Genomic DNA, 22,277 nt, shown 5'->3' with positions numbered 1-22,277 from the left:
CATCAACAAAACACCTAAATCTTCAAACCGTGGCTTTTCATCCAGAGTACTGTTATCTGGTCAAGGTGAGAGGGCCATCTAGTGTACATACAAGATAACTACAATTTGTCAAAGATGGCTTAACAGTTCATTCTATTCAGCACATTTAGGATACAGCAATTAATCATGTGTAGTGCATAAAGTGAATAAAGACAACAGCAGAGAGGAAAGTTTAATTACGAGACACCTTTATTGTACTTTTTGGAATCCAGTGACACAGACGCGAGACAGAGTCCCGCCCTTCCCTTCTCACTTGTAGCCGGAGGAAGGGGGAACGTACCGTTTATCTCACTTGTATTCTTAAATTAAACAGAGATATAATAGAACGACACACCCAGGTGCATTTCCACAGACCAAACGACATGCATTCAGGGGACTTAGAAACCACAGCGACTCCGGTCACACAGCTCCATCTCAAAGGAAACAAAACGACAAAACAAACTCACTTAAAAAGTCAGCACTCTCTCCCTGTGGTCCACGATCAATCTGCTAATCAAACCCTGTCCACCTTAAATCACTTTCAGGAGAAAACAACAAGGCAAAAAGACATACAGTCCAGCTATTCATACCAGGATTGCTTAAATATGTAAGTGTTTTTTTTTTTGCTATCATTTTTTTATTTTTTTATTTGATGGTGTATTTTAATTATGGAATACATTTGTCTCACTAAAAATCATCTCATCTAGCTAAAACTAGGCCCCTCTCCACTGGCTTGTCTCCCTGCTATAGAATCTAGGTAAAACTAGGCCCCTCTCCACTGGCTTGTCTCCCTGCTATAGAATCTAGGTAAAATATATAAGTTCCAGTCGAGGGTCTCAGTGGGCCGTTGGTCCTCGCAGAACAGGAGTGGTTCAGTTCAGTTCTCCTCACTGCCGCTGGCCGAACCCGCCTGAAATAGAAGCCCGAAGAAAAAAACACTTAATCCTTCAACCCAATAAAACATATCTTATTGATCACCAGCCTAGTCTACTGTAGACGTTTAAGAAAACATTTCTGAAAACAATAAACGTAAGTGTTAAAGACAAATAAAAATACTGCTGGTTTGAGTTACACAAGTTAATCAGTGTTGCTAGACAGCCTTCAGTGCAGAGAGCTTAGAAGAGGTCAACTTCAGTCAGGACAGTAGACAGCTTCGAATGGAAGCTTAAATTGACAGTTAAGTAGTGTCTCAATGTATTTGTGCATGTGTCTTACCTCCTCCTGTTCCTCCTCGCTGTCGTCGTCGCTCACTACAGGTTTGGCCCGGGAGCCACGGCCCCTCCGGCGCTGGCCCTTCCCTCTGCCCTCCTTCTCCTTCCTCCCCAGCTTAATCTTCACCTTCACTGAACGAGCTGAAAGAGGCATGGACACAAATCCATGAGCTTACAATTCTTCAAAAGTTCAACAAAATATTAAATAGTTTAAAAGGGGCAATTCCTGATTGCAACATCTATTTTTTGACTTTTAAATGAATTATTTACACCCATTGATTCTTGAAGAATATAAGTTCTAAATGAGCTGAGTTAAATTGGCACATTCCACCAGAATCAAAAAATATAAACTTGTTTTACTCCTTTGTAAACAATGTCATTGTAAACAAACACTTAGGCCTCAAAACATGGTTAAAACTATAATTATGCATTCATAGCTCAGTCTATGAATTTGAGAGTGGTTTCAACAGCCCCACCAGTCAGCTATTTACCAGACACTGGTGGGAGGAGGGTGGGAAACGTTGTTGTTTGAGCGGCAGATTGCCCTTTTAACAGTGGACTATGACACTAAGTGCATATGCTTTTAAACTGGAAGAACTTGCCCCGATTGGTGTTCTTAAATCACTGATGAAGGATTTTGAGGCTGATTCCCTGCCCGGTCAATGTTTTTAATTTGCAGTTTTATACTCGTGTGAATTCAATGGTTTTTACTGGATGTCCGTCTGTAATTTTTTTGTATTGACTTGGTGCTGCCTATCTTGACCAGGGCGCTCTTGAAAAATAGATTTTAATCTCAATGAGCCATTCCTGGTTAAATAAAGGTTAAATAAAAAAAAATATATATGTAAATACTGTAACACTCACATTCAGACTCAGAGCCTTCGTCCACCTCCTCCTCTTCTTCCTCCTCACTGTCCTCTCCCTCACTCTCCTCCTCCTTCTCCTTTTCAATCTTCTGCCTGACACTGGTGAAGACTGACTGCAGTACGATGGAGTCCTCATAGATCTGGGGGGTGAGACACGCCACAGAGAAATATAGAAGATGTCAACAGCAGGGTAACAGGCTACTGTGACATTTCTTCAGAGTATGAGAGATTCCATTCAATTCACCATAAAGGTTGTGACAAGTCTCCTCGGATCTGTAATACATTGGGCTGAAACAGGCCCTCCATATCCCAGCACCCCCACAGCGTTGTCTTATCATGCCCAACAAAGATCAGCCCTCCCCTCACTCGCTCCCTGTCGCCGGACACTCACCAGAGAGCCCTCCAGGTTGAAGGTCTGAGCGTTACTACACAGCAGCATCACATCCTTCTCCAGGTCATTCAGGCTGCGGTACTTATGGCTGCGGATCCTCTCCTGGAGGGGAACAGAGGAGAGGACATCAGAATAGTCATCAGAACAGTAGAGGACAACACAGGACTGAGAAGATCAGAATTAGACAGCTAGATGTGACTTGTCAGTCCCCTAACCTCCCACAAGGACTGTTTTACTGAATGTGATTCCCTAGCCGATTCCCGCAATGTCTAATATTAAAGAAGTCTCGAGGTATTGCTCGCCTGAGGTAGATTACCTTATGATAAGCTGTAGACCACACTATCTTCATTATTCGTAGCCGTCTATTTGCCACCACAGACAGATGCCGGCACTAAGACAGCAATCAACCCTACTCTATAATGACATAAGCAAACAAGAAAACTAAAATCAGTTTTACCACGTATTTTCCAGCATGTCACTAGTACAACTAGAGAGAAAAAAAAAAATCTAGACCACCTTTACTCCACACACAGAGATTCATACAAAGCTCTCCCCCGCCCTTCATTTGGCAAATTTGACCATTTTACCATTTTACCATCCTCCTGATTCCTGCTTACAAGCGAAAGCTAAAGCAGGAAGTACCAGTGACTCACGCTACAGGACTGTTTTGCTAGCACAGAGTGGAATATGTTCCCGGGATTCATCCAATGGCATTGAGGAGAATACAACCTCATTCACCAGCTTCATGAATAAATGCATCGACGACGTCGTCCCCACAGTGACCAGAAGCCAGAAGCCATGGATTACAGGTAACATCCGCAGCGAGCTAAAGGCTAGAGCTGCCGCTTTTCAAGGAGCGGGACACTAATCCGGACGCTTATAAGAAATCCCGCTATGCCCTCAGACGAACCATCAAACAAGCAAAGCGTCAATACAGGATTAAGATTGAATCCTACTACACCGGCTCTGAGGCTCGTCGGATGTGGCAGGGCTTGAAAACTATTATGGACTATAAAAGGGAAATCTAGACGCGAGATGCCCAGTGACACGTGCCTACCAGACGAACTAAATGCCTTTCATGCTTGCTTCGAGGCAATACTGAAGCATGCACGAGAGCACCAGCTGTTCTGGATGATTGTGTGATAACACTCTCGGTAGCTGATGTGAGTAAGACCTTTAAACAGGTCAACATTCACAAGCCACAGGGCCAGACGGATTACCAGGATGTGTACTCAAAGCATGTGCGGACCAACTGTCAAGTGTCTTCGCTGACATTTTCAACATCTCCCTAACCGAGCCCGTAATACCTACGTTTCAAGCAGACCACCATAGTCCCCGTGCCCAAGGAAGCGAAGGTAACCTGCCTAAATGATTACCGCCCCATAGCACTCACGTCGGTAGACATGAAGTGCTACCAACCTGAACAAAAGGAACACCTATGTGAGAATGCTGTTCATTGACTACAGTTCAGTGTTCAACACCATAGTGCCCACGAAGCTCATCACTAAGCTAAGGACCCTGGGATTAAACATCTCCCTCTGCAACTGGATCCTGGACTTCCTGACGGGCCGCCTCCAGGTAGTAAGATTAGGCAACAATACATCTGCCAGGCTGATCCTCAACACTGGGGCCCCTCAGGGGTGTGTACTTCATCCCCCCCTGTCCTCCCTGTTCACCTACGACTCCAACACCATCATTAAGTTTCCTGACGACAACAGTGGTTGGCCTGATCACCGACGAGACAGCCAACAGGGAGGTCAGAGAACTGGCAGTGTGGTGCCAGGACAACAACCTCTCCCTCAACGTGAGCAAGACAAAGGAGCTGATCGTGGACTACAGGAAAACGCGGGCTGAACAGCCCCTCATTAACATCGATGGGGCTGCAGTGGAGCGAGTCGAGAGTTTCATGGTCCTTGGTGTCCACGTCATCAATGAACTATCATGGTCCAAACACACCAAGACAGTCGTGAAGAGACCACAACAAAACCTATTCCACCTCAGGAGACTGAAAAGATTTGGCTAGGGTCCCCAGATCCTTAAAAAGTAATACAGCTGCACCGTCGAGAGCATCCTGACGGGTTGTATCCCCGCCTGGTATGGCAACTGCTCGGCATCTGACCTTAAGGCGCTACAGACGGTAGTACGTACGGCCCAGTACATCAGTGGACCAAGCTTCCTGCCATACAGGACCTATATAATAGGTGGTGTCAGAGGAAAGCCCATACAATTGTCAGAGACAACAGTCACCCAAGTCAGACTGTTTTCTCTGCTACCACACAGCAAGCTGTACCAGAGCGACAAGTTTAGGACCAAAAGGCTCCTTAACAGCTTCTACCCCCAAGCCATAAGACTACTAAACAATTCATCTAATGGCCACCGGACTATATACATCCATTTGTTTTGTACACTGCTGCTACTCACTGTTTATTATCTATGCATAGTCACTTCACCAGTACATACATGTAAAAACTACCTCAACTAACATGTACCCCTGCACACTGACTCAGTACCGGCACCCCCTGTATATAGCCTTGTTATTGTTATATTTTATTATTTTTAACTTTAGTTTATTTGGTAAATTTTAACTCTTCTTGAACTGCACTGTTGGTTAATAAGGGCTTGTAAGTAAGCATTTCACGGTTGTATTAGGCACATGTGACAAATAACGTTTGATTTGATTTAGTCTTATAACCGATATTAAAGGGTTAGTGCCGTACCTTAATCTTCCTGAAGTCGACAGGCTTGCGGATGAGCTCGTAGTACTCAGGCAGCTCCTTGCGGGAGGGCAGCTGGATGAAGACTTCACTCAGCTGGCGCCCATTGCTGCTGTGAAATAGGAGAACAGGGAAACTCCGGGATTAGTCCACCTCAACATGCTCTGCTCTGACCATTAACTGACAAAGTAGGTTGCGTTTGTTGTCATGTGCTGACCTTCACTGAGTTATCTAGAAGAAAAAGAAACGTACACCTATTTAGGCGAGGTGCTGGCTAGCGGAGTAGAAAACTTGAAAATCAAAGAGAGCCGCACACTCTAGGAGCTCAGATGCAAAAATGCAATTACCAACGTTTCGATAGCCAAGCTGTCTTCATCAGGGTATAATCAGGACCTTCACTGAGTTGTCATCCAGACATAGGAGCCCACCAACTCACCCGTCCTTGTACTTGATGACAGTGTCCACCACCTTCTTCATCTTCTTGGTGAGGGATGGGGGGTTAGGGGACAGTTTTTCAGCCGGAGGGCGCCCGCGTTTCTTGGCCTTCTTGACCTCCTCGTCCTTGTCACGGCTGCGACCACCGCCACCACCGCTGGAGCTGGGTGTGGCTGGGCCGGGCATGTCGTCGCGGTCTCGCTTGCGCTTCCGGGTCGTCTTCTTGTGACGCACCTCCTCCTCGAGGTCCTCCAGATTACCGTCCTCTATGGCCTGTTGGAGGGGGAACCACACATCAGCATTGCAGGTCATAGACCATAGATTTCAGTTATAGGACTTTCAATTATTAGCTAAAAGCTTTTTCAACTACAACAGCTGGATAGCTGACCTTGAGCCACTGCTTCTCTGTGAGTGAGTCGCTGTAGTCCACCTCCTTGCGCTGGCGAGAGCCGCGACCAAACATCTTCTCCTCCTCCTCCTCACAGGTGAGCCTCTCCACCTCGGCATCATCCTTTAGGATCCAGGTGGGCAGCTCGTCATCCTCCATCAGACGGGGCTTTCTCTTGGGGTTGCGGGCGTCCTCGCGGCGCCGGTCCAGGTCCATACGCTGGAAGGGGGAGGTACAGTGTAAGAAAAGAGGGGGAAACAACAGTTGAAGAATGGTAGATTTCCATCTTAAGTCTACGCATGGGTGTCATTTTATCAGACTTGAGGTTGTGTCAAAGCCTCCAACAGGGCAGTCTTCAGTCTAGAGGTTGACCGTGAAGCCTCCAGTTGCCTCAAGAAAGACTCAGACTACATTTCTGTAAATCCTGAAGAACTATGGGACTGACCATGAACTGGTCAAACTCCTCTTCGCTCCTGGCAATCATCTGGTTGACGGTCTCATCATCAGGCACCTCGTCCTCCTCCTGTCGACAATAGAAAGGGTGAACACAGGGCTGTTAGTGGTGCCTCAGAGCCACGCCTCTGAACTAGAATTCTTGAATGCTTATCAGTTTTGTTAGTATCATATGAAGTGCATTATAACATGTAGCGCGTGATGTATTGGAGTAAATATCCTACAACAGGTGTGATGCATACGTCTACCAGGAAACCACTGCTCCTACTAACTGTATAGATAGAACAGACTTCCAGCTAGGACGGCTACTATGTTATTGAAAAAGAGCTTCATTAAATAAATAAAAAGTAAACATTTTTTAAGAAAATGCAGGAAGAGGAGAAGAGGGGAAACCAAACCTAAAAAAAGGAACATCTCCTAAATCCAGAAGGTAGAGAGGAGGAGGAGGAGGAGGAGAGAAAAGTAAAGAAAGGTTAAATGGTAGGGAGGCGTGTGGGTGGTTGGGTAGTGTGGTGGACGGTCATGATCACACCCACCAACGCCCCCCCAGCGCGCCAGCCCCCCGGGGCCCCGACCTCGTCCTGTTCCTCATGCTCCAGGATGGCCTGCAGGAAGGCACGGCGCTCGTGACTCGACGACTTCTGGTCAAACATGCCGGCCTGGATGACCTTCTGGTCCACGTTCAGCTTGTACTTGGCCGCCGCCAGGATCTTCTCCTCCACACTTTGAACGGTGCAGAGACGCAACACACGCACCTCGTTCCGCTGCCCGATACGGTGGGCTCTGTCCTGGGCCTGCAGATCCTGTACAGGGAAGGGAGAGAGAAAGAGAGGGGTGAGTGATCAGAGTTAGTGGGAGGGCAGGACATGGGAGTTGGCTGTTACCTCACAAAATCACCTCAAAAGCCACTAATCCTAGCTGTTTTCTAAATATATATTAATAACTAAGCATAATACTGCAGTAGAGGGTAATGAGCTGAACCTGATGTGGGTTCCAGTCGGAGTCAAAGATGACCACAGTGTCAGCAGACTGAAGGTTGAGGCCCAGCCCGCCGGCCCTGGTGCTGAGCAGGAACACAAAGTACTTAGAGGCGGGGTCATTGAAGGTCTTCAAAAGCATCCCACGATCCTCAGCCTTAGTGGTTCCTATGGAGACAAAGACCAATGGTGATAGTTACCAGTTTCCACAGGAAACAGCAGGAGGGATATGCAAATAACATGAGCTCAGCTTGTGATCGTACATCAGGCTCCCCACACCACAATGTTGAGCTATTGTGTTCTAGTAAACTGCATACTGTAAGTACAAAACAAATCCTACACATACTGTTTTTCTCATAGTACAAAATACTTCTGGAATTTGTCTTGAATTCATTTTCCGAGCACAAGCCACCAGACTAAATAACTCTCCTATCCTGCCTCTCACCGTCCAGACGCAGGTACTTAAAGTTGCGCCAGCCAAAGTAGTCCTCCATGATGGTCATGGTGGAAGTCATCTGACAGAAGAGCAGGACCTTGTGTTCGGTGACCATCAGCTTGGGCAGGATACGGTCTAGCAGCTCAAACTTCCCAGCGGCGCGGTACAGATCAGGTCTGGAGGAGGCAGGGGATGAGAACAGAGGGGTGGATGAGGGAACGCGCCACACATAGTAAGATCAACCACAGCACCATGAAGCATCAACATGCAACGTCAGCAGATGCTTTGCTTACCCAGACACTACGCCTCCAGTGAATCCCAAATGCTCAGAGAAGGACTCCTGTGAACAGACGAGTCACAACTTCTCGGTTAAAATGAGAAGCTTTAACCACAATCTTGCACTTCAGTCAACATCTCTTCTCAATTCATGGAAGAGTTGAGGTGGACCCTTGCACTGTACCTCGATCTGCTGGAACATGTAGGGATGGTTACAGATCTTCCTCAGCTGCATGATGGTGTTCATCAGGGTCTTGGTGCCTCCTTTACCCTGAAACACAACACTCTGCACTTAGTCATCCTGTAGTACCCACCTAAACAGTCCAGTATAACTGACCCTCAGTCAGTTGTTAGGGGGTGTATGGAGAGCAGTGAGGGGGTTCTCTACTCCTCCTTACCTTCTTGTCTTTCTCAGAGCCGTCGGTGAGCAGCACACCCTTAGCCTGCATGTGTCTGTACAGCACTCTCTGCAGGGCCGACATGTCACACTTGATCACATACTCCACCTGGGGAACACACACACACACACACACACACGGAGAGAACAGGTTAAAACATTGCATTGATTGGACTGATATGAGTTTAAAGTACTGAAAGAGTAAATTCATCTTTATTGTCCTTCGAGACTGAAAGCCAAGTGATTGACAGGAGTCAGACCTTCTCAGGCAGCTGGGACTCCACTTCCTTTTTCAGTCTGCGCAGCAGGAAGGGGCGGAGCACTTTGTGCAAACGACGGATAATCAGGATGGTCTCTTCCTCATTCAGATCCACCTAGGGTCGAGAGAGAGGGGGGGGGGGGTAAGAGTCCAGCCATGATGACCCCCAATGTCTCCAGAACACCCCTCTCCAGAGCCTTGACTAACTCACCTTCTCTCCGGTCATGGCGAAGGGGGCGTTGAACCACTGCTCGAAGGTTGTGCAGGACTTGAAGATGGTCGGCAGCAGGAAGTTGAGCAGGGCCCAGAGCTCCGGCAGCTTGTTCTGCAGCGGGGTGCCGGTCAGCAGCAGACGCCGCGGGGCCAGGTAGTGGGTGTTCAGAACCACAGTCAGCTTACAGTGGTGGTTTTTCATACGGTGGCCCTCGTCCACTATCATGTACTTCCATCGCAGCTGAGAGGGAAAGAGTACCGTGGCATGAGAAGATGACATGGAAGTTTCCATAGGTTCACCTGTCTGACTAGGGCCATTTCTAAGGCGGTGTACTATTGCACGGGGTGATTTGAAGAGGTGGGTCCCTACCTTAGCCAGCACTTGCTTGTCTTTGATGATGTACTCGTAGGTGGTGAGCAGTACGTTGAACTTGCCGCTGCGCAGGATGGGGAGGAATGCCCGGCGAGCCTGTGGGGAGCCCTGGACAGAGATATAGTAGAACACACATCAACTTTACATCTACAGAACACTATAATCAAAGGATATTCACATGTACATGCGGACCACCTCCTATGCAATTGTCAAACTTCACCCTGGAAGAAGCGTTGAAAGGGGCTACTCACTTTGTAAGAGACTTTCACCACCGTTGGAGCCCACTTATCAAACTCATACACCCAGTTGGACAGCGTTCTGAAAACAAAGACGGGAGATAAATTGATAAACATACACTTGCTCTGTCCACCTCAAGTCGCACTGACACAACACAAGGCACTGACACAACACAAGGCACTGACACAACACAAGGCAAAAATATCTAAATATCTAATACCCATAACAGCCCTTTCGGGCTTGTATCCGTATAATTACAGGTGAGAATCTCGATTGAAACAACAGAAATACTGCATCAGTTCCGGTCCATAAAGGAGCTGAGAACCAACTAGAGGAAAGGAGAGGGACTCACGAGAGGGGCACGATGATGAGGAAGGGGCCGTTGATGCGCTTGTGCTCCATGAGGTAGGTGATGAGGCCGATGGTCTGGATGGTCTTGCCCAGACCCATCTCATCAGCCAGGATCCCATTCAGGTTGTTGTTGTACAGGGACACCAGCCACTCCAAGCCCTTGATCTTAGAGGAGAGAGGGACACAAACCAGTCATTCTACTGTCTCACCTGGTCATCAGGTACGCATGGCTTTGGTCATGTGTCAGCTCTTCTTTTTTTGTAAGCATTGTGAAAGGTAATGAAACACTACAGCATGCATTGTGTATGGGAAATGCATTGTGTATGGGAAATCATGTTACTGTGAAGTGGGTAGACTGTGTACCTGGTAATGTTTGAGCTGCCCGTTGACCAGCAGCGTGGACTGTTTGTCCACCGTCTCAGTGACGGCGTGGGCCACAGCATAGTATGATTGCAGGCCTCGGGCGAACGCCGCCTCGGCACTGTTATACTCATCATCCACATCCTGCTTGGCTCCCTCGATGATGTAGCGGGCGTCGACCTCGGACACGTCCTCTGTGTCGGGGTCTGGGATCTTCTTTTTCTCCTCGGTGGGAGCCTGGGAGGGCTGGGGCTCCACCTCTTCCTCCTGAGGGGTGCAGAGCAAGAGGATGGACTCAGATACAGACGCCACACAGCCTGGCTCAAATTGTCTCAGCCAAGGTCAAGTCAAAAGACGTAATCGAATTGGAATAAAATATTCTTTATGGAAACTAGAACACAGCTTGTCCCATGAACTGGTCAGGATTAAGATTTATCTGGAAAAGATCTCTGTTCCAGTAAAGATATTTACCACACAATGTTTTGATTTACATTAATATAAGCTTTATAGTACACAATGCAGAGAAAGGGTTACATTAGTTTGGGCTTGGCAATGGCCTAGTTTCTGAAAGCCCAAGGCAAGAGTGGTACGCCTCTGAACAGACTCCACACGCAAGGTCTCATCCACAGAGTGGTACGCCTCTGAACAGACTCCACACGCAAGGTCTCATCCACAGAGTGGTACGCCTCTGAACAGACTCCACACGCAAGGTCTCATCCACAGAGTGGTACGCCTCTGAACAGACTCCACACGCAAGGTCTCATCCACAGAGTGGTACGCCTCTGAACAGACTCCACACGCAAGGTCTCATCCACAGAGTGGTACGCCTCTGAACAGACTCCACACGCAAGGTCTCATCCACAGAGTGGTACGCCTCTGAACAGACTCCACACGCAAGGTCTCATCCACAGAGTGGTACGCCTCTGAACAGACTCCACACGCAAGGTCTCATCCACAGAGTGGTACGCCTCTGAACAGACTCCACACGCAAGGTCTCATCCACAGCGGTCTGCTTACATTTATTTAAAGGCGACTTGAGGTTTACGATATACATATATGAAAGGGGAAAGTGGGGGGTAAGGAGAGCATTGTGGTCTCTAAGGTACATACCTCCTCTTCCTCTGAGCCACTGTCCTCGCTGTCTGAACGAGGGGCCACTTCATACCTGCAGGAGAAAAGTTTAAATGATTAGTTGTGATGCCCGATGAAATTGTTTTGAGATGACAGTGTGAAAAGCATTTAAATTTGTACAATGTTCATCCTTTCCAAAGGGAAATGGTATTTCATATTCCTCAGGCTCTCGTGTCGTCATTATTCCCACAGTCTGGGCAAACAAACATGTGTTCTAGCTAGCTGTGTTTAACTGACCCAGGGTTCATCTCCAGCCAGGTGTCCAGCTGGCCAGCCCGGGGCGCATCCAGCCCAGTCAGGATCTTCCCACTATCTACATGGATCACCTTCACAGGCAGGTCACTCATCTGACTGGTCTCATCCAGAGGCTGAGAGTGGAAGAGGGAGCGAGTGAGAAATTGACTGGAAACTGTGATATATTACCTGCCAATATGATCATTTCATGGTAAATTAAACAAGTATTCCTGTGGCTTTGTGAAAAACAGGGAGCCTGGAAACAATGCTACCTTTTAGTTTCTTATCAACACATCATGAGGCAAATGGCCTATTACCAGACATGAAAAGGGACTATTAGTTAACATGTTGAGTGATGGGGCTTGCATTCATTCATTATATTCTTATATTCATTATATTATTCATGAACTGATGGCAGAGAAGATGACTGTCAAAAAGCTTGGTGGGAAATTGTCTGGATTTTATCGGACCAAATCTTTCACTGGGATCTGAAACTCACCTCTCCGTCGGGTCCCAGGGCAGGAGGCTGGCCCTCCCCACTCTCTGGCTTCTAGGGAACATGAACATCAGTTTCACATATTACAATGACAGGCTCAACAACGGAAACACAGGGGGCCACATATCGCAGTAAAACACAAGGCAACACAATACAACAAATGGAACTTCAGAAAGATGCACTTTCAACATTTGGCCTCATTCTTCACCTTCTTCTTCTTCTTTTTCTTCTTCTTCTTATCCTTGAGGGCCTGATCAGCCTTGTGGGCTCTGACCAGATCGGTGAGGTTGGCCACGTACTCGTCTGTCTGCTGCAGCAGGTAGGCCAGGCGCTTGTCTTTCTTCTGGTCAATCAGCTTACGGTAGCCCTCCTCATCTTCCGCCTAGGGAAGGACACACATTGACTACAGGTGTTAGAGTAAATCTATGGCTATTTAATAGTGAGTGTGTAAACGATCACGCAGCTGTATGGTCACTCACCATCAGCCTCCTCATTCTCTCCTTCTCAATGCGCTCGTTCTCCTTCTTCTGCTCACGCTCAGTGTTGGCGTGGTACGTGGCCACAGCTTTGGTGGCCTTCTGGAGCTTGGCTGTGATGGAGCGGTGGTACTCCTTGAAGTCTTTAGCATGCTGCAGGATGCTGTTAAGGTATTCCTACACAAAAACCTCAGAATATTAGTGTCTATAAAATACAACGCCAAGCACTGGAGGTCTTACAAGAATGTGAGGATCATCTGACATCTAGGTTGGGAACCTGGCGTCTCAGTCCCGACCCCTCTGTGTACCTGGCGTCTCAGTCCCGACCCCTCTGTGTACCTGGCGTCTCAGTCCCGACCCCTCTGTGTACCTGGCGTCTCTGTCCCGACCCCTCTGTGTACCTGGCGTCTCTGTCCCGACCCCTCTGTGTACCTGGCGTCTCTGTCCCGACCCCTCTGTGTACCTGGCGTCTCTGTCCCGACCCCTCTGTGTACCTGGCGTCTCTGTCCCGACCCCTCTGTGTACCTGGCGTCTCTGTCCCGACCCCTCTGTGTACCTGGCGTCTCTGTCCCGACCCCTCTGTGTACCTGGCGTCTCTGTCCCGACCCCTCTGTGTACCTGGCGTCTCTGTCCCGACCCCTCTGTGTACCTGGCGTCTCTGTCCCGACCCCTCTGTGTACCTGGCGTCTCTGTCCCGACCCCTCTGTGTACCTGGCGTCTCTGTCCCGACCCCTCTGTGTACCTGGCGTTTCTGTCCCGACCCCTCTGTATACCTGGCGTTTCTGTCCCGATCCCTCTGTGTACCTGGCGTTTCTGTCCCAACCCCTCTGTGTACCTGGTGTTTCTGGCGTCGTTTGCGCTCCTGTTCAATCTTCTGTTGCTTCTCCAGTTTCTCTGTGATGCGGGCCTCACGGAGGGACTGCCGCTTGCTGCGCTTGTAGGCCTTAGCGTTGAGGGCCGTCTCCAGGGCCGTGTCACGACGCATACACACCACTACCTCCTGACGCAGTTGTCTCTGGAAATTTAGCAGCCTCAGGGCCTTTAGCTCGATGTTGGCTTTGGTGCGCAGGTCTCCGGCCAGAGACCCTGGTAGATGCTCCAGCTCCTGGATACGGTGAGTGATACGAGCCTGCAGCCTGTACTCTCTCTCCTGGAGTATCTCCACTGGGTCCAGGCCACGGGGCTTCTGGATGGGCGTGATGCGGTTCTGTTTCTGGTGCAGCACCATGGGTGGGGGCAGGGGAGGCTGCCCAGGGGACTGGGTCTGGGGGGGCATGACCGGGGAGGCAGCAGGGGGCACGGAGGGGGGAGCAGGGGAGGGTCTCCCAGTGGGCTGAGGGGGAATCAGCTTCTGGGGGGCACTGGATGGAGCAGCAGCATTCACCATGGGCCCTAGAACATATGGCATTGAAAGAGCTATTAGTTCTGCCATCCCAGAGTGCTTTGGTGCAATTATTATCTGTTCAACGTGTGTATTACTTGTTTAATTTTTATTTAATTAGGCAAGTCAATTAAGAACAAATTCTTATTTACAATGACAGCCTACCGTTGTGATAGGTCTGGTGAAACTATCAGCACAGGAAGGACTAGTGCCCTCTCACTCACCTTCGGGCCATTGTTTAGGGGGGCCATTGGTGGGCTGTCCCTGCATACCAGGGGGAACACCTGAGGGTCCTGGAGGAGGCATGTTTGGGCCTACCATTCCTGCAAGATGACATTAGAAATTATCAGACACTGCCTGGGCATTCATGCCTACTGAAGTCTAGTTAACGTAGAAAATGGTGCCTGAACTGAGAACATGTGTTCAAGTTTCACCACCAGGGGTCCCCGTTCAGCATTCAAATTATTTATTTTATTTGTTTGAGAGAGAGAACATTTGTGTCATTCATAGGGTTGCATTGACAGCCTGTGTAGCATAACTTTGTACATTCCCCCACTCACCATGAGGTCTGTTGTAGTTTGCTGGTGGCTGTCCAGGCCCCGCTCCAGGCCCAGAGGAAGGGGGCATGTTGGGCATCCCTGGCTGCTGCTGCATCCCTGGCATGGGCCTCTTGCCCTGCACGGCCATCTGCAGGTGGTCTGGCAGGGGCTGGCTGCGAGCCAGCATCTTGTAGGCCATGATCTGGGCCCTGAGCTGGTGTAGCTGGTTTTGGTTGAAGGGGGTGGGTCCACCTGGCCCAACCCCGCCTGGCCCAGAACCACCACTCGGACCTGGGACCCCAATGCGGTTCTGCTGGCCCATGGCCTGGGGGTCACCTCCCTCCATGGGGACACCTGGGCCAGAGGGCATCATGGGGCCGGGGGGAGGGCCGTTGGCTGGCACGGGGCTGGGAGAGTGCTCAGAACCCCCCAGTGGAGAGGGGTAGCCTGGGGAGGAGAGACAACAGCACAGGTGAGAAAAGTCCTCTTCCCTGGGAATGGTAGGGCATGACTGTCCCTTTAACTGAGAACAGTGGGAAACCGATTTGAATGACTAAAATAATGGCTAGATACACCGAAAATGGTGGCGAAATGGATGCTAACAGACCAGGAGAAATGTTAACCAAATCCAGACTGGTATTATGATTATGAGCTGGACTGGCGATACAAACACTTTACAAATCAGTCTCTAACAGACATGCACACATTACAGCTGAGCCTTGCCCACTGTCACACCAGTCAATACAGGGTAGAAGAGTCAACAGAAAAACACCCTCTCCTGTGTTACAGTATTTCAACAGCCCCTCTGTCCCTCTCTCCTTGGTGACTGAGTAGTTTTGTAGCAGACAGCTGCCACCAGCATTGTCTGAAAGGGGAAGCCTCATGCCCCGCCCCTCCACTGAGCGTCTGCTGCTCACGCTACCCAACAAAAGACAGAAGTGAAAGAGGAGAAACTAGCTGGTTGAGTTCACAGTTCAAGTGCACACGCGTCTACACGAGTTAGCATTCTCTTCTCAAGTAATTGGCTTTAAAAACAATTGTGCTTAACTCTAAAATCATAAGCACCATATTTAGAGCATATGGAAAGCTAATAAGTTGACCTTTTGTGTAAAGCTCCTTCAATAACAGAGTCAATGTTTCTTCTATCCAATCTAATCAGTACCCCATGGTATGGTACCTTGGGAATGTTGGTCCATGGGGCTAGGAGGGGGTCCCATTCCAATGTGGCCTCCACCTGGTCTCATGCCCATGCTCTTCATCGGTCCATAGCGAGGGTCATCAGACATGCCCTTCTCATGCATGCCTTCCATAGGCTGGGAGAACACAACAAACATTAATACATTAACATAAGCATGTCTTACTTAGATAGCACATACATTTCTTATATACAGTAAAGGAAGAATAGATTAATGCTAACCTAGTATATATTTAAAAAAAGTTGTCATAAAATTACACCGCATACATTACATTTAAGGATATGTCTTACTTTGTGCATCTGATGCATATTCTCCTGAGGATATCCTGAGGGCCCCTGTTGTGGGTGGGAGTGCCCAGAGGCTGGGGGACCTGGGCTGGGTCCCATCATGCCATGAGCAGAGCCCGGGGAAGGGCTGGGGCCCATCATTGCTCCTGGAGAAGGCCCCGGTCCTGGGGAGGGGCCCGGCCGAGGCGTCCCTCCCATGGGGGGGTCTGGGGTGGACATCTCTCAGCTGAGTCTGAGACTGTGACAGCACCAAGCACCACTCTTCAGATAGGACAAATTACAGATGATACTGACCAAATTGTAGTTGACAATCTTGCAATATTTGTTTGCGTTTGTTGGCTGAACCTGCACCAAATCTCCAGTGGTTTACCTTCATAGCTTGTTTTCCATTATCTTTTTTTTGTGCAATTTTACTTCCATGACGGATCAAAAAACATGTTGTTTTCTCATGACTCTTGTCCCGTCGCAGCAGACATATGGTATTATAATTGGATTTTAAGGCTCGTATGAATATCCTGCTTAATATAATATTTGTGTCATTATCACAAATCAACTGCATTATACTTAAATACTTCAACCAGCAAAATGGCTCTTTGGCTGGCTTTTGCCACAGCATTCATCAATGAGCGTTAGGATTCTAGCTAACATTTGATGCATCCAAAAAAGTTATTTTGCAAAGACGACAACTAAATATAATCTTAGCAACTTTCAAGCAAGAATCAAAACATAATTGTAAGCGTATGAGAACCCTAAAAAGTTATTTTGGTTCAAAAGTAAAATCTTGGCTATGTTGAATGGGCGCAGATGGCAACAGATTCTCGCTGCAGCCAAGAGTCACGCACACCTGTGTGTAACGCTAGTATTTCATGTACTGTAAAAGGGTCTATAGAATCATGAGAATCACAATAAATATTTTATCGCACCTAAGTATCGTGATATCATATCGTGATATCGTGGTAGCCCTAGTGCGTACCAGATCTCTATGTAGCCATCATCCACAAATGGACTTTGTGTTCTCCGAGCTGTGGGTTCTCGGATGTGCCCAACTGACCCAAAATACACCAGTTGGTCTGAATAACAAGAACCAATTCTCAAGATAGCCTTTTTGTAGTCATTTGAGTATGTTTTGTGTTAATATGCACGGCTGGCACAAATATACACAAGTAGGATTAGAAAATAAGACACTAGACTGGTAGAACCTGAAAGCACAGCTCACACATCTCCTGAGTTAGTTTATTTGAAAGCCAGTTTCTGCTTCAGTCACAAGGTGGCTAATTATGTCAAGATATCAACTTAAGACAAAAGTAGGAGCGTAGGCAAAAACACATCAACCACACCGACTCTCGAAATGGGGCCACCCCAGGGGTGCGTGCTTAGTCCCCCCCTGCACTCCCTGCTCAGTCACGACTGCATGGTCGCACACAACTCCATTAAAGAATGAACATGGTCCACACACACCAACACAGTCCCGAAGAAGGCACGACAATGCCTCATTCCCCACAGGAGGCTGAAAAGATTTGGCAAGGGCCCTCAGATCCTCAATAAGTTATACTGCTGCACCATTGAGAGCATCTTGACAGGCTGCATCATCGCTTGGCATCCAAATGCAAGGCACTACATAGGGTAGTGCGTAAGGCACAATACATCACTGGGGCCGACCTCCCTGAATTCCATGACCTCTTTACCAGGCGGGGTCAGAGAAAAACACTAGAAATTGTCAGACTCCAGTCACCCAAGTCATAGACTGTTCTTTCTGCTACTGCACGGGAAGCGGTACCAACGCTGGAACCAACAGGACCCTTAACAGTTTCTACCCCCAAGCCATAAGACTGCCAAATAGTTAACCAAATAGCTACACAGACTTTCTGCATTTACCCCCTTAAGCACTAACCCTGACTCATCATATACACACACTACTGCTACTACTTATTACCTATCCTGTTGCCTAGTCACTTTACCCCTACCTATATGTATAGCTATCTACCTCAATTCCCTCGTACCCCTGCACATCGACTCGGTACGGGTACCTCTGTGTATAGCCAAATTATTGTTACTCATGGTGTATTTTGGCTATCCTCATGTTATTTTAATATTTTCCCCTGCATTGCTGGGAAGTTAGTCTACACCTGTTCGTTGTGAAGCATTTGATTTGTTGAAAGACACCAATGTTCTGTTGATCTTCAGTTTGCACAGGCCCACCTAAAGACCTCTAGATGATTACATAGAGTGCCTGCCTTTGATAATACAACCCATATCACAAATCAATTATAAAATGGTATACTTTTATTAATAATTGCTTTCCTCAAATATAATAATCGCACAGATAGTTGGAGAGAAATATGTTCTAATGACTAAATATTTTTCCCAGTGTGTGGCGATTGACAGAATGAGGAGAGTTCTTGTTTGGAAACCTTACACTCAGACGAGGTGATTCAGATGATGCTGCCCAGCAGCAGCTGCATGCATAAAAAGAACCTTCATACACTCCCGACAGAATAAACAACATAAAAGGTAAACAGCAACCATGATGTGTGGGTAAAGTTGTCGACATCATGACATTCATGTTAGTGAGACGAGTAACGCTATTTAAACGATTGAAAGTGGAATCTATTGTCGTTCCTCCTCACTTGATATTGTTATGTTAACAGTTATGTCCAAGGACTGATGCATTCTCTTTGGTGAGACTGTAGCTTGATACTGTAAACCCTGCTACCGGCGACTTGACTTAAGCTAGCTAGCTTTAGTAAAACACGGATATTTAGCTAGCTAGGTGGGCCATAGTTGCCGGTTACAGTTGGTAATCGTAGAAATTGAATTACGGTAGCTAACTGGGTAAAGACTTCGTTCGTTAACTACTTGCTAAATATTTAATTATAGACGCTAACTAACCAACTTTATAAAAAAAACAGTTAACGGATGCTAAGCTAATGTGGTGTACGGTGTAGTTAGCTAGCTTTCTAGCCAAGCTATGCTATGTATAGTAACTCAGTTCCGTTTACAACACAGGTCAGAAACCATTCAGTCATGTGATGTGCTAACAAACATTGTTTTCTAGCTACATAATGTGTATAAAATGAAAACTAAAAACACAAAGAAACATTGCCAGACAGTTGGCTAACGTTAGCTGGTATAGTCTCTACTAGCCGAACATGCTGTCGTTACAAAATGTATGGTGAGAATTGGGTTATTTTGCTGACTTTGGAGATGCAGCAAGAGTGTAAAAGTTAAACAATCCTTTCAGTTGATTGATCCAACCTGCATCCCGTACCCCCGCTCTAGCTAGACAGATACATTTACCAAAAACACAATTCATTCATTTCACTCTGACGCCAGTCTGCACTGCAGACAAGACTAATAAATATGTCGGTCTTGATGCTAACGTTCCGTCCAACCCAACGATAAGCAAAGGGTATTAGAAACTGAAATTACGTCTCAATAATCCAAATAAAGATAACATCGACGAAGTATTAAAAATAAAACGGTTGAATCTGACTTACATTGAAATCACCCTTCGCGGATAGGTCCCTTCGATTTCCAACGCTAGCCAGAAACAAAGAGCGACCTAGCCTGTTAGCTTTTTTTCTCTCACCACCCCCACTTCTCGTCTGATTGTATCGCCAAGGAACGGCCTTCACTACAGCAACCGTGATACAAGAGCGCCCCCCCCTACACGTTCATCCCCCATGAACGACTGGAAAATCAACGCATGCCCAGTCTAGGCCCCATTGCAGAGAAGAATGTGGGCGAAGTATGTCGACGTGGGGGATGGGTGTACAAATTATTATAGAACAGCATTATTACACGTAGTAAAATAAGATCATGAGGTATCATTGTTGATAGTAGTCATTGACAGTAACAATGAAATCAATTGAGCTCCGTTTACATACATTTTTCTGCCTGAATAAAATGTGCAATGTCAAAAAAGCATTTGCCGATGTCAACACAAGCTTTTTTTTTTCCTAGGCAAGTCAATTAAGAACAAATTCGTATTTACAATGACGGCCAAACCCGGACGACATTGAGCGTATTGTGCGCCACCCTATGGGACCCCCAATCATAGCTGGATTCGAACTGTCGTGACGCCTCTAGCACTGAGATGTAGTCCCTTACACCGAACCCAAACCGGCTGCGCGCGTGCGCTATCGTGCATAAATGTATCTTGTCTCCCTACACCAAACGCGATCACGACATGCAAGTTAAAATATAAAAACAACCTCTGAACTAATTAGTGTGCGATGGCGCACGCGCGCAGCCGGTCTGGGTTCCGTGTTTGACCGCTGCGCCGCTCAGGCTCGCCACTCAGTAGATGGCGTAGAATAAATAGGCTTGGGCCTTCCGCAAATGACTTGTGTGGGAATGATACTATAAAGACACAGAAGAGCCTTGTCTAGAATAACTCCTGGGCTGCAAAATAGAAAGTAAACATGATTTAGGCTAGGCCTATTCCACTATCTAAATATGTGTTATTTAATGGACATATAATTGCATAATGTATTTTTATAGCCATGTGGGGCTACTGTAGTGAGCATGTAACCTAATGAATCACACTTTTTCCAGTATTTGGGAGCGCAGACTTATATTAGGCATTATATTAGGCATTTTGACCGTTGTATTTGCAAATTCCAGTCTGTATGTAGGCTTGTTATAGCCATTTGCATTGCACAACCCCAGCACACAGAGGCTATATCCATAACAAATAACAGACAAAACAAAATATTGATTAAGTGTTGGCTATAACCTGTCTTGAGCGAAATAGTCTTGACTATTTCGGACCTATTGGCTATCCATAGCCTATTCTTAGTGCCAGATCTGTTTTTCCCTATCAGCCACTGCATATGCTTCAACTGTTTTGTTTAAAATGTATTTAGAGGCCTGTGAGCTAGGGTCTTTTTTTAAGGGGAGGCCTATAATAAAAACAGTTATAAAACACAAATAGAATTCTACAATTATTCCACAACACACCAATACCCAAAATGATAGCCTACATTGCAATGCTTCAAGTTGATGGCCCATTGTTTTATTTGGATAGCCTAAATTAAACATTGAATTATTAAAATGATAGGCTACTTGAGAATTTAGATACCTTTGAATACACGTGGATTTCAATAAACAAACATAAGACTGTTCTATTCTCTTTGATTTAGTTCCTATTGGAACTCAGACCATAAACAGAATGGATGACATACTGACTGACTGAACTGAATGATGAATTAAATGTTGAAATATGTTGGGATGATGAGTTGCACGCATTGTGCATGCTCTGTACTTTATTTGGCTAGTAGGCAAATAGGCCTACATTAGGGTATAATGACTATGGCTGCATGCCCCCAGAAGGGCATCTTCTGAGGCTGAGGGGTGCTTTTCCGAAGGCGCATAGTGCTGTGGTGCTGCATGGAGATCACACGCTCTTCAACTGGGCAGCTACAGGGAATAGCCTACATGGAGACTACTTAAGACCACTGCAACAGAGTTATTGTAATGTGTGGGAATAAGATCATGCTAGACTTGGCCTACGTTTAACCTCTCCCTTGTTCATTTTAAAGGCCATATGTCCATGACCCGATTCATATAAATCATGTCAAATTATTTTAAATTCATATTAACCCCTCCTACAGAATATGCTTTGGCAAGATTGAGTGATTAAATAAATGTCAAAATATTCTAGAAAAAATATTTTGAGTGGCAAAGTCTCTTGTGGTCATACATAATTCATAGACTCACCAAACATCTGTTTCATTATTTCTGGTATATACTACTGGTTATGATTGCAGACAGAGAATGGGATGGTGCAGTACTAATTAGTCATATTTTGATTAAGTGCATGCATGGGGATGTCCACATAACCCAGAGATATGCCCATGCTGTAGAGATACACGTAGCTGACTGAAACTTCACTGTTGTAGGCATAATACATCTAGTGCTATCTAGACCTGCGAGGGCAAAGAAATCCATTACATTAGCTACCTAAATGTGAAGTAAACTCAACTAGGGAGTAATAGAGATTGGAGACTTTTTACTAGAAAACGTGCAGGATAACTTTCCGGTTTCTCCGGCTTCCATTTGTTTTTATTTTTTACATTGTGTTATGGTTGTTCGTGTAGCACTCCACACAGGCCATTTGGTGTACGTTTTTTTGTTTGTTGGAGAGACGAAACTGCCAAAACTCTGAAAGGTATTATTGT

At 46.7% G+C, this 22,277-nt stretch overlaps 1 protein-coding gene across 9 annotated transcripts; it reads right to left on the bottom strand.

The window, feature by feature from the left end:
* Window positions 1-210: 210 nt before the first annotated feature.
* On the bottom strand, window positions 211-20,337 carry LOC110486526 (SWI/SNF-related matrix-associated actin-dependent regulator of chromatin subfamily A member 4). Of its 9 annotated transcripts, none has more exons than XM_090196733.1 (31): window positions 19,593-20,337; window positions 16,099-16,356; window positions 15,790-15,925; window positions 14,634-15,059; window positions 14,298-14,396; window positions 13,528-14,084; window positions 12,696-12,869; window positions 12,425-12,598; window positions 12,220-12,270; window positions 11,724-11,854; window positions 11,466-11,520; window positions 10,359-10,622; window positions 9,997-10,160; window positions 9,659-9,725; window positions 9,405-9,515; window positions 9,033-9,275; window positions 8,823-8,936; window positions 8,564-8,671; window positions 8,350-8,436; window positions 8,183-8,229; window positions 7,899-8,065; window positions 7,458-7,621; window positions 7,013-7,279; window positions 6,469-6,546; window positions 6,024-6,242; window positions 5,637-5,908; window positions 5,204-5,312; window positions 2,487-2,588; window positions 2,094-2,235; window positions 1,234-1,370; window positions 211-928 (listed from the first exon to the last, which is right to left on the bottom strand). In XM_090196733.1, exons 2-31 carry the CDS (start codon window positions 16,312-16,314, stop codon window positions 896-898), a joined length of 4,914 nt encoding a protein of 1,637 aa, XP_090052859.1. In that variant the 5' UTR covers window positions 16,315-16,356; window positions 19,593-20,337; the 3' UTR covers window positions 211-895. The 9 variants fall into 9 exon arrangements, with proteins under 9 accessions (XP_090052859.1, XP_090052862.1, XP_090052861.1 ...); XM_090196736.1 differs by having other exon boundaries at window positions 5,204-5,309; XM_090196735.1 differs by having other exon boundaries at window positions 12,220-12,267.
* Between the last annotated feature and the right edge of the window lie 1,940 nt (window positions 20,338-22,277).

Source organism: Oncorhynchus mykiss, chromosome 13 (assembly GCF_057628025.1).
Source record: "Oncorhynchus mykiss isolate SJ-2025 chromosome 13, ASM5762802v1, whole genome shotgun sequence".
NCBI classification, from domain to species: domain Eukaryota; kingdom Metazoa; phylum Chordata; class Actinopteri; order Salmoniformes; family Salmonidae; genus Oncorhynchus; species Oncorhynchus mykiss.
Note: the sequence above shows the minus strand (reverse complement) of the source record. Positions and strands in the feature narration are given on the sequence as shown.